The following is a 14,767-nucleotide window of genomic DNA, read 5'->3' on the forward strand; positions in this document are numbered from 1 at the left end:
TTTCAGTAGTTTATAGTGATTTTTTTTTTTTTTTTTTGAGATGGAGTTTTGCTCTTGTTGCCCAGGCTAGAGTGCAATGGCATGATCTCGGCTCACCACAACTTCCGCCTCCCAGGTTCAAGCAATTCTCATGCCTCAGCCTCCCGAGTATCTGGGATTACAGGCATGCGCTACCACGCCCAGCTAATTTTTTTGTATTTTTAGTAGAGATGGGGTTTCACCATGTTGGTCAGGCTGGTCTTGAATTTCCGACCTCAGGTGATCCAACCACCTCGGCCTCCCAAAGTGCTGGGATTACGGACGGGAGCCACTATGCCCATCTGTTTATAGTGAATTCTTAATGTTAAGAATGTTTTGCTAGTTAGTTTAAATTTCTTTCTTTCACTCTTTTTCAGGTATCTGCTTTCTATTAGGCACTAAGAGCAAAAACAGATGAATATATACCTACCTTCAAGAAGCCTAAAACCTAAGATGTTATTCAGTGTGGCATTAGAAAGTAGAGGAATGAGCATACATTTCCTTTGTCTTTTTTAAAATTTATTTATTTGAGACAGAGTCTTGCTGTGTCTCCTAGGCTGGAGTGCAGTGGCATGATCTTGACTCGCTGCAACCTCCGCCCCCCGGGTTCAAGCAATTCTCCTGCCTCAGCCTCCCAAGTAGCTGGGATTACAGGTGCGTGCACTACTGCGCCCAGCTAATTTTTGTATTTTTAGTAGAGATGGGGTTTCCCCATGTTGGCCAGGCTGGTCTCGAACTTCTGATTTCAGGTGATCCACCTGCCTCAGCCTCCCAAAATGCTGGGATTACAGGCGTGAGCCACCGTGCCCGGCTCCTTTGTCTTTTAACATGGTGTTTTATAATGACCATTTTATGTGCATTTGCTGGTAGATTATTCCATGCTCAGCATAGCTAGCTAGCTCTCATAGAGTCCAACACATGGAGTCTTGCTATTTTAAAATTTATATAGCAGGTAAAGGATTTGTTAAATGTTGTAAGGCTCATAGCCTTCCCAGTTCTTCTTCCTCTTCCTTCTCCTCTTCCTCCTCCTCTTCTTCTTCTTCTTCTTTTTTTTTTTTTTTTTTTTTTTTTTTTTGAGACAAGTCTCACTCTGTTACCCAGGCTACAGTATAATGGTATGATCACAGCACACTGCAACCTTGAACTCCTTTGCTCAGTGATCTTCCCACCTTAGCCTCCTGAGTAGCTCAGACCACTGGCACAAGCCACTGCACCCAGCTGATTTTAAATCATTTTTTGTAAAGTTAAGGCCTTGCTATGTTGCCCAGGTTCAATTTCAACTCCTGGCTCCAAGTGATCCTCCTGCCTCAGCCTCCCAAAGCATTGAGATTACAGGCATGAGCCAATATGCCTAGCCCCTCCCAGTTTTAATGCCCATCATTCTTTGGGGATTAACTATGATATGCCATGAAAGAGCATCCAGTTTGGGAAGCAGAAAACCTATTCCAGTTGGAGTCCAGCTCTTAGACTCCAGGCAAGTTATTACTTAACTTTTCAGAGCACTGGCCCTCATAGCTTTGTGTAAGATTTAAGTATGTAAGAACTTTGAAAAAGTAAGACATCTTGCCAAGACTATTGCTGTTGTTATTGAAAGTGTACATTAAAGCTGCTTGTAAGTAGTAAAACATTGTTGTCATCATCATTATTTCTGAAAGTGAATAACTTATGTTTTACCAGTGACTGTAAAAGCCACATTAGGGGCTTGTAAGAATGTGAAAGGAAAGAAGGGAGGGTAAAAGACATCCAGGGGCTTGGAGTATTTACCCAATTTGCAGAAATTGATGGTTTCAACAAAAGAGCTGTTGTTTACAAGGTAGGGTCTTGGATACTTGGTTAGTGTTCATAGATGGTAAAGTTTCCTACCGTTAATATACTACTTAATATAAAGTGGGTAGGTTAGGTTTACAAATCAGTGAGATAAAGGTGAAAGCATCACCAGAGAATCCCAACATAATGGGCAGTTAAAGGCAGTGATAGTGTCATGTTGAAAGGGGTCAGAAAGAGCTTTTTGGAAAAAATGAGGACTTGAGGAGGACTTGAGAGAAATCTTGAAAAAAGGCCTTTTTTTTGGCAACGGAGAATGAGAGAAAAGTATGTTCTAAGTAGGTAGAGTAACAATAAAAACATAGATACAAAAGAATAGCAGGCTTGTTTCAGACAATAACCAGTACCTTAGCTTGGTATGAGTTTTTATAGATATGGTTGAGTATGTACGTGGAAGCTACCCTTTGGAAGATTCTAGACATACTGTTTTAGCCTTCCTGGTGCATTGTTACATCTTTCAAGTCCTTGTTCTTAGGGAGTCTTCTAACAACTCTACCCCTACACACTCAATCCAAACTGATGTGCCTTTTTATTTGCCACCTTTATTTAAGGTCTATGTGCAAAGCAGTGTGGCAATGTGGTGAACTGGGGATTCTGGAGCTGGCGCCCTGGGTTGAAATTTTGATTCTGCTTTTCCTAGCTTGTGTGACCTTGGGGAAGTCACTTAACTTATCTGTGCCTCAGTTTCTTAATCTGTAAAATGGGTGTGATGGCATCTAGTTCTTGCGGCTATTGTGAGGACTAATGGGTTAATTTATATTAAATGCTTACAGAAGTATCAGGTACTAGGTATTGTTGTTATTAATCTCCGTCAGAGAATTTATCGATTGCCCTCTGTTATGATTAATTACATGCCTCACACCCCTACCGGACTGTGCCCTTCAGGAGTGAAGGATACATTCTATTTTAACCTTTGTATTCTCATTGCTTTATTATGTCTGCCTTCTGCATGGTTGTGAAAAGATGATAATTCTGCAACACATATATCGAGACAGATTGCTCCTGTGAGTCTTCCTTAGATCCAATCCCAGAGAAGCTGGATTTTAGGAAGAACTACCTTAAACTAATGGACTGACTGGTTGTACTTGTTCTGACATAAATATATATAGCCCACTTCCATAACTAACATTGTAAAAGCAATTCCATTAACACTTCCAAAATAAAAGGGAGACCTCAGTTCTTAAGTCTATGTGCAAGAAAAGTTTTAACTAAATATTTATTTAATTATAGGTATTTTGTATTCCTCTAATGAAATGAAGTTTTAGTGTTTCATTAGCATCATCTAATCATGGAAGCTGGAGGTTAACTCTTCCATATGAAAACACTGTTGACTAATTAAAGCCCAGTGTAACTTCTTTTGAGTTATGATGTGAATGCATGTGAAGACACTTGATGCTTAACTTTCAAGTTAGGCAAATGGGAAGGATGTGGGGGGTGTGTGTGTGTGTGTGTGTGGTGTGGGGGGCATGTGAAGTATCTTTACCTTGCACAACTTGCTCACCAATAAGTGAATATTGGGTAGTAATAGGGAGAGACACCCCTGTCTAAACTAGATTCTTAGATGGCATGGGATCTTTCATTTTATATTTAAGAGAAAAAGTTGACTCTTTAGTGTGATATTTTAACACTCAACAACAAATTTTAAAATTTATTAGGTTTTAAAATCAAGGCCTTTCTATTATGATATGGATGAACTTTATTTAAAAGGTTTTAGAAACAGCTCTTCTGTTTTTTGTGCTGGGTCATGGTTTAGAAACTTTAGTTAGACAATTAGAAAAATATTGTTTCATGTGATTTTAAATTAATGGAAGATATTGGGCTTTCTAATTCAGAATTGCACAGTCAGCAGGAGATGGAGCCAAGATTAAAACCATGAGCTGGATTCCTCATTTTAGAGGTTGATCATTATTACTGCCAGAAAATATCATAACTTCTTTACCTTGATGGTTTTTTTGACCTCATCATTACTTCGGCATTAGGAAAATGAGAATAAATAGGAAGAAGATCAAGAACTCGAACACACTTGAAGTTGAAAATGTGTCATATTTCAGACTTCCCCTTCATTCTTGGAATTATCATTTGAACTAGTTGAGAGCCGTATTTTCTTGTATAATCCTGTCTCTCATTATGCTTCCAGAAGGACTGTGAAAGGATCATTCATGCATTCTTGATTCCATCAAGAGTTGAAATAGACACCCATCTCTTACCCAGAAATACTGAACAATAATACTGTCACGGCTTGATGGCTTTGCAGTGTAGCAAGAAAAGTTGAAACTGCTATCAACAGATTGTCCTGAGCACTTTCCAAGGTTATGTAAGCTCCAAGAGTTGCCATCTTCATAACTGAAACTGAAATTTTTCTTTTTCCTTTCTTAGATATTGAACATGGACATCGTCAACATGTTCTGAGTGCTTTCTATGTGTTTGATGCTGTTCTAATTTCTTTATCTATATTAACTCATTTTCTCCTTACTATAACCCTGATAAGTGATTCCACTTGACAGACGGGATACTGAGGTACAGAGAGGCTATGAAACTTACCCACAGTCATGACACTTAATTATTGGTAGAAGCAGAATTCTAACCCAGTTAATCTGCCTTCAGCACTCATACTCAGTAACTTGATAGAGTAGCTTATAAGTGGGCCACTGTGTTCTTGTTTGGGGATGGGGATTACTGTCGTGCATTCACAGTGATCTCTGTGCAGGGACAAAACAGATTACCTTTTTCAGTCAAGGTACGAGGCCATAGGAAGTCAAGAACAGTCTGGGAAGAAATGGGAGGTTGTGTCATGAGTTCCCTAGGACAGAGCTTCCAAATAGGCTCATCTAGGTTTGAGGGAAGTTCAGAAGAACGCTTGGTGGTGGCGAGGAGGGGAGAGAAAGAAGGATATCCATTGAAGGGTTCCCAAGCATCTTGATCTACCCTTGTATCCCCAGTCTCAACTCTGCTGTAGGAATTACATTTAGGGCTTCAAATCCAGCAGAACATAAGGCCTTTATTTTACACTACATATACAAATAAAGGGGTGTTAAATGGAATGGTTTTCCTAAGTCTCAGGGAGAGCACCCAGAATTAAAAACGAAACTGTCTAATGTATGTTTAAAAAGAAAAGCCTGTCTGAAATTTGAAGTCGGTGGTCTACAGAATTGTCCTTGGTGAGTGTGTTGGTAGGTCCTTGGCTGACAGTGGTACAAAATGTGACCTTCGTGTTTGGAGACCTATTCAATCTTGAGTGCCCACGTTGATAGGTACTTGGACTTGGGGTTTCATGAATGTCGGGGCTGCCACAGTAAGTCCTGGCGTTATGTCTAGGCATAGGACCACAATTATTCTGTTAAATAAAAAATATTTTGACATTTGTAAAAAAGGTAGGGAAGACTTTATTCAGGACTATCACAACAGGTGTAAAGACTATGTCAGTAGATGAGAGAGATCTGGCTCAACTCTAAATACAACAAGAACAAGTGGGAATTTATTGCCAAGGAGCAGGATGTGGGGCATTGGGTGGATGGAAAATGACTAAGAAGAGACATCGACGGTAGTAGGATTCTTGCTGAGGAAAGGTGGGGGATGAGGAATTTGAACAGATATTGAGGGTAGGGGATTCTTTCTAGAGTGACTTAGTAGAATCCTTGCCAAAACTAGGCTCTGCAGGCCCAGCAAGGGTCAGGCACAAGGTGGAGGCCTAGTCAAGAAGAGGGCTTAAAGGAGCCTGACTAAAATTTGGCCAAGGAGGGAGAATTTATCAGTTCCTATTGCTTGATTAAATGTAAGGACTCAGATATTAGACTTGAACCCATGCAAGAGACACTGTTAAATGAAGTGTAGAGTGAATTCCAGAAAATTCTACTTTCTTATTGATGTAGACATCTGTGGCTGGGTTGACATAAATGATCAGAGTAGCTCTGAGAGATGGGATCTTTAAAATTTTCCTGATGCTGCACTGTGGAGTTGATTTACTTTTATTTATTAGACTTAAATAGGGTTTATTAAGTGCCAGGCACAGTTCTAAACCCTTTGCAAATATTAACTCATATAATCCTCAAAACAATTCTATAAGGTGGTTATACCATCTTCCCATTTTATATATAATTATGCATTGTTTAACAACAAGAACACATTTTGAGAAAAACGTCCTTAGGCTGTTTTGTCATTGTACAAACATAATAGAGTATACTTACACAAGCCTAGATGGTATAGCCTACTACACACCTTGTCTGTATGGTGAAGTAGGCTATCCCACCTAGGCTACAAACCTTTACAGCATGTTACTGTACTGAGTACTGTAGGCAGTTGTAACACAGTGGTAAGTATGTATATCTAAATATATACACACATAGAAGAGGTACAGTAAAAATACAGTATAAAAGATTTTTAAAAAGATGCACCTGTGTAGGGCAGCTACAGTATAGTCTAATGTAACTACTGTGGTGTATGTTTTTATGTGGTGCTTGACTGTGTGAGGAAACAAAGGCCCAGAGGAGTTAAATAATTTGTCCAAGGTCACATAGCAAGTAAGTGGTGGGGCTTGGATTTCCACCCAGGCAGCCTGGCTCCAGAGTCTGCATTCTTAATCACTCGGTTAGGTTGCATCCTGGGCTGTTGACTCCCGGGTATTTACTTCTTATTATTCTGGGCTTTTCTTTTTCAGCCCATAAATAAAGAATTCTTTTTCTGGGTTTAGTCAGACTCTGGGCCTTGTTCAGACTGAAGTCAGGATTGCAGAGTATGTTTAACTTGAGTCTCAAAGTTATTTGTAAACAGCCTTTCAGGTCATCTTTTACCTTCTTGAAGAAAATCAGTAGTTTATTGGTAAAAACACATTTTCTACTTTTTCCACAGTTTGTGCAGAATATTATTGGTGACTCTTTCTAATCAACTGTTGGCTTTTTTCCCATCACCAGCAAGCTCAGTAGCATTCCTTCTTTTTTTTTTTTAAGAAAAAATGCTCCAGTAGCTGAACAACGAGAACATATGGCCACAGGGAGGGGAACAACATACACTGGGGCCTGTTTGGCCAGGGGGAGGTGTAGGGGGATGGAGAGCATCAGGAAAAATAGCTTAATGCATGCTGGGCTTAATACCTAGGTGATGGGTTGATAGGTGCAGCAAACCACTATAACACACGTTTACCTATGTAACAAAACTGCACCTCCTGGCTGTGTATCCTGGAACTTGAAATAAAATAAAATAAAAATGCTCCATTTATGGTGAGTGAGTGGTAGTTCCTTGATAAAGGCTTTGGTAAACTGACTTCCAGATAATACACATCTGCCACCAAAACTCTCTTAAAGCAGTAAATCTCCACTGTGTAGATCAGACCAGATCCATTTTCAGTATTTATAGTGTCTTTAAGTTTTGGTTAAATTAGTCAAACTGGTATTTTAAAGGATTCTGGTTAAATTAGTCAAACTGGTATTAAAGGATTCTGGTTCATATAATACAAAATCAAAGTTATATAATTTTACATTTGGAAACTCATTCGCATTCAGTGGAACCTCACCTTATGGATTTTTTGCTTAACTTTTACTTGCAGATCTGTCTATGGCAGTGCAGAAATTTTCCCAGTCATTGCAAGATTTCCAGTTTGAATGTATTGGTGATGCTGAAACAGATGATGAAATTAGTATTGGTAAGTACTACTGTTTTAGAAAGTTCTATTTCTAATATTTATTTTACTGAAATCAAATAGACACACACCTAAATAATAAACATGTAAAATATTTTCTGACTTTGACAATACTATAAGGGTGATTTTAGGTTTCTATGGAAGAATTTTTTTTTGGAGACAGAGTCTCTCTCTGTCACCCAGGCTGGAGTGCAGTGGCGTAATCTTGACTCACTGCAACCTCTGCCTCCCGGGTTCAAGTGGTTCTCCTGTCTCAGCCTCCTGAGTAGCTGGGATTACAGGCATCTGCCACCATGCCCAGCTAATTTTTTGTATTTTTAGTAGAGACAGGATTTCACCATTTTGGTCAGCCTGGTCTCGAACTCCTGACCTCAGGTGATCCACCCGCCTCGACCTCCCAAAGTGTTGGGATTACTGGCGTGAGCCACTGCGCTTGGCCTAAAGAAAATATTATAAATTGTTTTTAAATCGAAGCTCTGTGTTTGTTTGTTTGTTGTTTCCATAAGGAAATGACTTAATCATTCTATAACTCAGGTCAGCCGAGCTTTGAATTATTCGTTCAAACAAATATATATTAGGTATCTACTATTAAATATACCAGGCACTGGTTTAAAAAATTATCTTCCTTTTTTTTTCTTAATACTGGTTTCTTTTTTAATGTGAATATTTGTTTTTAAAGAAAACAAATCAGCCATGATTCCCTAAACCAGTGTTCTTGCAGATGCAGAACATTACTGCGGATCAGGAGACTTGAACCCTAATCTGACGTTGCCTCAGTAATTTGGCAATGTGTCCCTGGGGAAACCATGCTCCTTTCTGAATCAGAAGGATTCATCTCCCATAAAATGAAGAGGTCATGTTATATGAACTCTGAAGTTTTATCTATATCTGACTTTTTATTGTTTGAAGGTCTGATTCTTATAACTCCCTCCACCCCCACCTTTTAAAGACCTCTACATTTTCCAGCGTATAGATGTGTGGTCCCTTTGTAGGCTGGATTAGAGATATGTCATATAATGAAAAGAGTATATAAAATATGTATGTATATTTTAGAGGATATTACTAAGTGTACCCTACTTCTGGGTATAAAAATACAATACTACAAACACTTAAGAACAGTGATCAGTGATTCCCCAACTTTAATGTCTGTAGGAAACATCTGGAATTTTTTTTTTTTTTTTTTTTTTTTTTGAGACATAGTCTTGCTCTGTTGCCCAGGCTGGAGTGCAGTGGCACGATCTCGGCTCACTTCACCCTCCGCTTCCCATGTTCAAGCAATTCTCCTGCCTCAGCCTCCCAAGTAGCTGGGACTACAGGCACCCGCCACCATGCCTGGCTTTTTTTTTTGTATTTTTAGTAGAGACGGGGTTTCACTATGTTGGCCAGGTGGTCTTGAACTCCTGACCTTGTGATCCACCCGCCTTGGCCTCCCAAAGTGCTAGGATTACAGACGTGAGCCACTGTGCCCGGCTGGAAATCTTAATTGCAGCTCTTGGGTTGCGTATAAGATTCACATTTCTAATAGATTTGAAGGTGATGTCCACGCTGCTAGTCCATGGACCACGCTCTGAGAAGCAGGGATTTGTAATCCCCTTCATACCTCTCCACAATCACATTCCTCTTCTTCCTCTGCCCTTTCTTTTTCTTGTATAGTTCTACCAGTTATGTCTGTATTTCTAGATGGTATATTTTATTAGCTTTGACTACCTAAGTAGCAAGTCTTAGCACAGACCTCGCTGTGAAACAAAAGGGCAATGTTACCCCCACAAAAAGAAGGCTCTCAGGAGAAGCTAAGCTGAATGAGTTTCAGCTTCATTGTGTGGCTTTAGCTTGCCTGCATTCACAAGAGCTCCTTTTGGAGAAATCGCTGGGTAGGGCACAGAGTCCTTAGACAAGCTGTCTCTGCATGTGGAATTTATATGATGCATACATCATTGTGATCATATTCGCAGTCTTTCTGAGCAGGTATATGCCAAGTGGTCACTCTCTTTGCTTGCCTTTTTAGAAATGTTAGTTAATTTGAGGGGAGGGTGTAGTGGCTGGTCTTCTTTGGCCCTCAGTTTTGTGATGAAAGATGGTCCAGCCATGCCTGTCACTTGCCTGAGGTATAGTTAAAGTGCCTCCAGGAATAAGGGAGAGCCCTCCCACATGCATGACTTCTTCCTCCTCACAGCAGAGCTGGGGAAGGGCAGCATTAGGGATCATGCACTGCCAACATTTGGAACAATAGTGGTCATTTTGCTTGTCATTTCTTGACATTTGTGTTATAAACGTCTGGTCCTCAACATAGGCTTTGTAGTATACACTTAGCCAGGTAAAAGCCTAGATTATATTACTAAAATACAAATATATTAGCATTATTACTTAGAAAAGCTATACCCACATATTTACATAACAGTTATTTTCACTTAGTTGTTTATTTTGAGACAGAGTCTTGCTCTGTCACCTAGGCTGTAGTGCAGTGGCATGATCTCCGCTCACTGCAACCTCCGCCTCCTGGGTTTGAGTGATTCTCATGCCTCAGCCTCCTGAGTAACTGGGATTATAGGCGTATGCCACCATGCCCAGCTAATTTTTGTATTTTTAGTAGAGATGGGGTTTCCCCATGTTGGCCAAGTTGGTCTCAAACTCCTGACCTCAGGTGATCCACCTGCCTCAGCCTCCCAAAGTGCTGGGATTACAGGTGTGAACCACCATGCCCAGCCTTCACTTAGTTATATTAAGCTATAAATTCCATGAAGGCAGAAGCCAGATTTTTTTCTTTTTCAATCCTTTTAGCCTTAGCGCTTGACCCAGATCCTAATAGTAGACCCTCAGATAAATTGTTCACTAAATGACATAATTTTCCTTATAAACTTTAATATTTTTCACTTATGTACATATTTTTCTAATACAATGATATATATAATTTGGTATTTTTTTCTTTGGAAAGAGGATTATAGCAAATACTCCTGGGTTTCCACAGATGATATAATTTTAATGGCTTCATGAGTTTATTTCATCAGGTTCATATACATGAATTTATGAAATAGTCCCTATAGTATGTTCAGGTTACTTCTGGTTGACCCTTTACCTGTTATTGTTAAGAGTACAGAAAACATCTTTCTGTATGTTTCCATTTCCATTAAGCTTCTTACTTAAAAGACATCTTGAAGTCACACATACATGTAGTAACTGCAGACGTAGGGTTTTTAATCACTATGCTACGCAGCCTTCTAGGCAGATGTTAGGTAATTTCCCCAAGTTGTAGTGAACTTGATATCTCAACAGTGGTTTGTTTGACTCTTTCCACTTTGGCTAATTGAACATTGGTGTGCAGCTGTTGCAGATTAGATTCGAGAGGTGTGAATTGATCAGTAGGTGAAGGCTTACAAGCAATGATTATTACATTAAATTTAAATGCTATATGGGCTTTGTGAAGTTAAATCTCAGGTTGGAGATCAGGAGATGAAGAATCTACACAAGCAGATGTAATGTTGCTTGCTAATTTTAAATCAGGAGACTTATTTAACCCCTTTGCACTCGGAATCTGATTTAAATAGCAATGCTATTAGGAAAACTTAGAGCAAAATGACTTACAAGTATAAAATATTTCTGGAACAACTCCTGTAAAAATATAGATATGTTTCAATATCCTATTCAACACTTTTTACCCTTTACCTGAGCTCCCACATATACTCTAAACAGTTAAAAATAAATTATGTAGATAATAAAGAAGTAGTAGGAGAAGGCTCTGAAGAATCATTGCTGACCTGGAAGATTATGAGTTTATACCAAGCTGTTCTACAAAGGACAATAAACTGGAAAATGTATCCCTGGGACTAACGTGTGTGTCTGGAGTGGGTGGAGCATAAGGATCACGCTTATCCACCTTCATTGGCTTCAGTTCTACGTGGGACGGTACAGCGTTTTCACTGTCTTTACCTTGTTGAAGCCTGAGTTCCAACGACTTCTTTATTGCTCTGATTTAATGAAAGAGGAATGAGGTAGGGACAGCTGTGACTCTGAGCAGCGAGCAATAGCCCCACAACACTCTCAGCTGGAGTAGGCTTGAGACCTACTGATGACATAGCCACAAAATACTGTGACTTACAAAGAAGCTCATCTTTTGTATGTGGGTCATATCAGTGCAAAATGACTTGAAAAGTAAGACATCGGCAGGCTTTCTGTGTGTAAGTTGGTGGTGGGAATGGGTAGGAAGGGAAGAGGAAGATGAATAAAGATGTCTGCTTTCATTGCGCTTACAGTGGAAGAGGATAAAAAAAGGTTTTGGGCAAAGTAAGGAAGAGAAGGTGGTGTTACTCTATCAGTATAATTGCCTAATTATGAAAGTTGTTCTGGGAGTGTGTTTGATGTGTAGGCCCATGTCTGGCCTGTACATCTGTCCCAACGCTTCACTGGTTCCCTCTGCCTCCACCCTTTTGGCCTGTGCTTGCTGAGTTTTTTGTTTTGTTTTGTTTTGCGCCAGTGACACACTGCTGGCTTGGAAGGAGGCAAAATGGGATTCGTTGTTCGAGACCCAGTGGGGAATTCCTGTGGCTCAGAGAGCAGGTCAGGACTGAAGTTCCAAGCAGGGCAGTGTCCTGCACTTTTTTTTTTTTAGCACCTCCCTTTTCATTGAAGAGCATCAAGAGGCCATTGCCCTCCCGTCTCTAAGGATAAATGAGCTGCAGGTGAGCTTTGGCCTGTTCCCTTTCATCTGCTCACTGCAGTGCTGGGTGAGTGGGAAGTGGCCTATTGAGTCCATCCACATAACTTCCCACAGCTGCACTAACTGCCCACTTTTTATTTGGCTTTGGTTTTTTGAACTGAGTAAGGAAGACATTGAGTTAGGAGTACAGTGCTAGACACGCGGGGCTCAGAAATTGGTGATGGAGGGGAGAAGAGTGACTATAAACCGGTATAAGATAGATTCAAGCTTCCTCTCATATATATTTATAGGGGTAGACCAAATACAAAAGGTACCATCATTTAACTATAATTACACAAGTAATATGTATGTAAATACAAAAGCAATACCTATTGCATCAGTCCTGGAGCACACTCTTGCATGGGAATTGATAATGTTCCAACATGAGTTATTTGCCCAGCCTTAAAACTTTACTGATAGGAAATAAAAGGTTATTTGTGCAGAAACTAAAATCATATTCTTTTGAAAACACTGTTTATGGTGGGTTAGTTCAAACGGCTGGATGTCCAAAGATACTACTGTGAATCTGCCTATGAGACGGGTTGTTTAGCTGCATTGATTTAGCACATTAGTGTATAGGATAATAAAAGACTTTAAGTCTGAGCACATCACTTGAGAATTTTTAACCACACCAAAGCTGGAGTATGCAAGTTACTCTATTTTGTTTTTGTATTAAGTACTTATAATTTGAAATCATTTTAAATCAAAGATTAAAAATGAGAAGACCTCTAGGTTTTAAAAAAATTTAGATATTGTGGCCGGGTACGGTGGCTCACGCTTGTAATCCCAGCACTTTGGGAGGCCGAGGCGGGCGGATCACCTGAGGTTAGGAGTTCGAGACCAGCCTGACCAACATGGTGAAACCCCATCTCTACTCAAAATACAAAATTAGCCAGGAGTGGTGGTGAATGCCTGTAATCCCAGCTACTTGGGAATCTGAGGCAGGGGAATAGCTTGAACCTGGGAGGGGGTTGTTGCGGTGAGCTGAGATCGTGCCATTGCACTCCAGCCTGGGCAACAAGAGCAAAACTCTGTTTCAAAAAAAAAAAAAAGTTAGATATTGCTAGTCAAACTGAACTAGTGCCAATAAAAATGTTAGTCATTAATATGAGGCAAAGTTTATTCATTCTATGTAATCTTGGAAACCATTGGAAAGTCCAGTTGCGATTGTGCGTAAACAGCTTGGTTAGTGATGTTGTGTGATGACCTAGACTCTCAGGAAAGTCTTGAACAGTATGAGCTTTGGACCCAAGAGATTAAACATTTACCAAGAAGGAGAGTCACTTTGCTAGTAAATATTTTTGGTGGAGACTTCATTCCTTTAGACACACCTAAACAGAAAATTCCTGTGGTAGTGACAGGCAATACACTACCATTTGTCAACTAAGGTAACAGCTCCAAATTAGGAGTGGAGAAATGAGTCAGTCAGTTAGGTAGTTTGGATCAAACTATATTTTTTAACAATCCCCCAGCTATTTCTGACATAACTAGTGTATTGCTGGTCCCTTGTTTACTCCATTTTGAATGCAGATATGCAGACATAGCAACAAGGATAGTGCCTAATAGTTAGCATCGGCCGGGCACAGTGGCTCACTCCTGTAATCCCAGCACTAGCACTTTAGGAGGCCTAGGCAGGCAGATCACCTCAGGTCAGGAGTTCAAGACCAGCCTGGTCAACATGGTGAAACCCCATCTCTTCTAAAAATACAAAAATGAGCTGGGCATGATGGCACATTCCTGTAATCCCAGCTACTCGGGAAGCTGAGGCAGGAGAACCACTTGAACCCGGGAGGTGGAGGTTGCAGTGAACTCAGATTGCACCACTGCACTCCAGCCTGGGCAACAAAGTGAACATTGTCTCAAAAAAAAAAAAAAAAAAAAAAAACACGAAGAGCATGTCACATTTTTAAAAAGAAGCTGTTGTATGGAAATGCTTGTACGAATCGTACATGTACTGATTGATGGATGAGAGCTCGAACATGAACCAAGTTTTGTGTACAGCATTGGCTGAGGTGCCCTGACATTTTTACTTCTTGTTCTGTCTTTAGGAGAATGTGTTGAAAGGTGAAGGTATAGCAGGTTAAAATAGTGGCAATTCAAGTCACAGGGGCTTTACTATGTCTTCCTGTGCTGGCAGTACTTTGCCAAGGTGCAAATATTTATTGTTTGATTACCTCTCTGAGGCTGGGTGTGCATCAGTGGGTTACTGTGGTGAGGTGACTCACCTTGATCTGTAGATAGAAGCCTGAGAGTGATCTTGGATACCTGATCTGAGGGTGTCAAGAAGAATTTTTTCAAGGGAGTGGTTGGAAAATCTCATTCAGTTTCTTCGTTAGAAGAGTGACTGTGTAAAAAGGCATAAAATTTTTACTTACTTTGAAGATGCGTCTGTTAGGTCAAATGGAAAGGTAATATTTGATTCTGTTTCCTAAATGAGAAAGAAGAATATAGTCTAGGGTGGAAAGTATGGGAAACAATTTACTTTTTGTATTTGGAAAGGATTCCTCTATGGTGTAGAAACACTTTGAGAGATAATAGCCTTTGTTTCAGGTTAAAAATCATAACTGCCATAATAAATGCAGAAAATGCATTCAAAAGATCAT

The 14,767-nt window shown here is 39.9% G+C and overlaps 1 protein-coding gene across 1 annotated transcript in view; it reads left to right on the forward strand.

The window, feature by feature from the left end:
• Window positions 1-14,767, forward strand: part of ARHGAP42 (Rho GTPase activating protein 42) — a 306,430-nt gene that overhangs the window by 75,952 nt on the left and 215,711 nt on the right. The window contains exon 2 of the mRNA XM_003828397.7: window positions 7,382-7,477. Coding sequence (XP_003828445.1) covers window positions 7,382-7,477 — 96 coding nt within the window. The remainder of the gene's footprint in view (window positions 1-7,381; window positions 7,478-14,767) is intronic.

This window comes from Pan paniscus, chromosome 9 (assembly GCF_029289425.2).
Source record: "Pan paniscus chromosome 9, NHGRI_mPanPan1-v2.0_pri, whole genome shotgun sequence".
Lineage (NCBI taxonomy): Eukaryota > Metazoa > Chordata > Mammalia > Primates > Hominidae > Pan > Pan paniscus.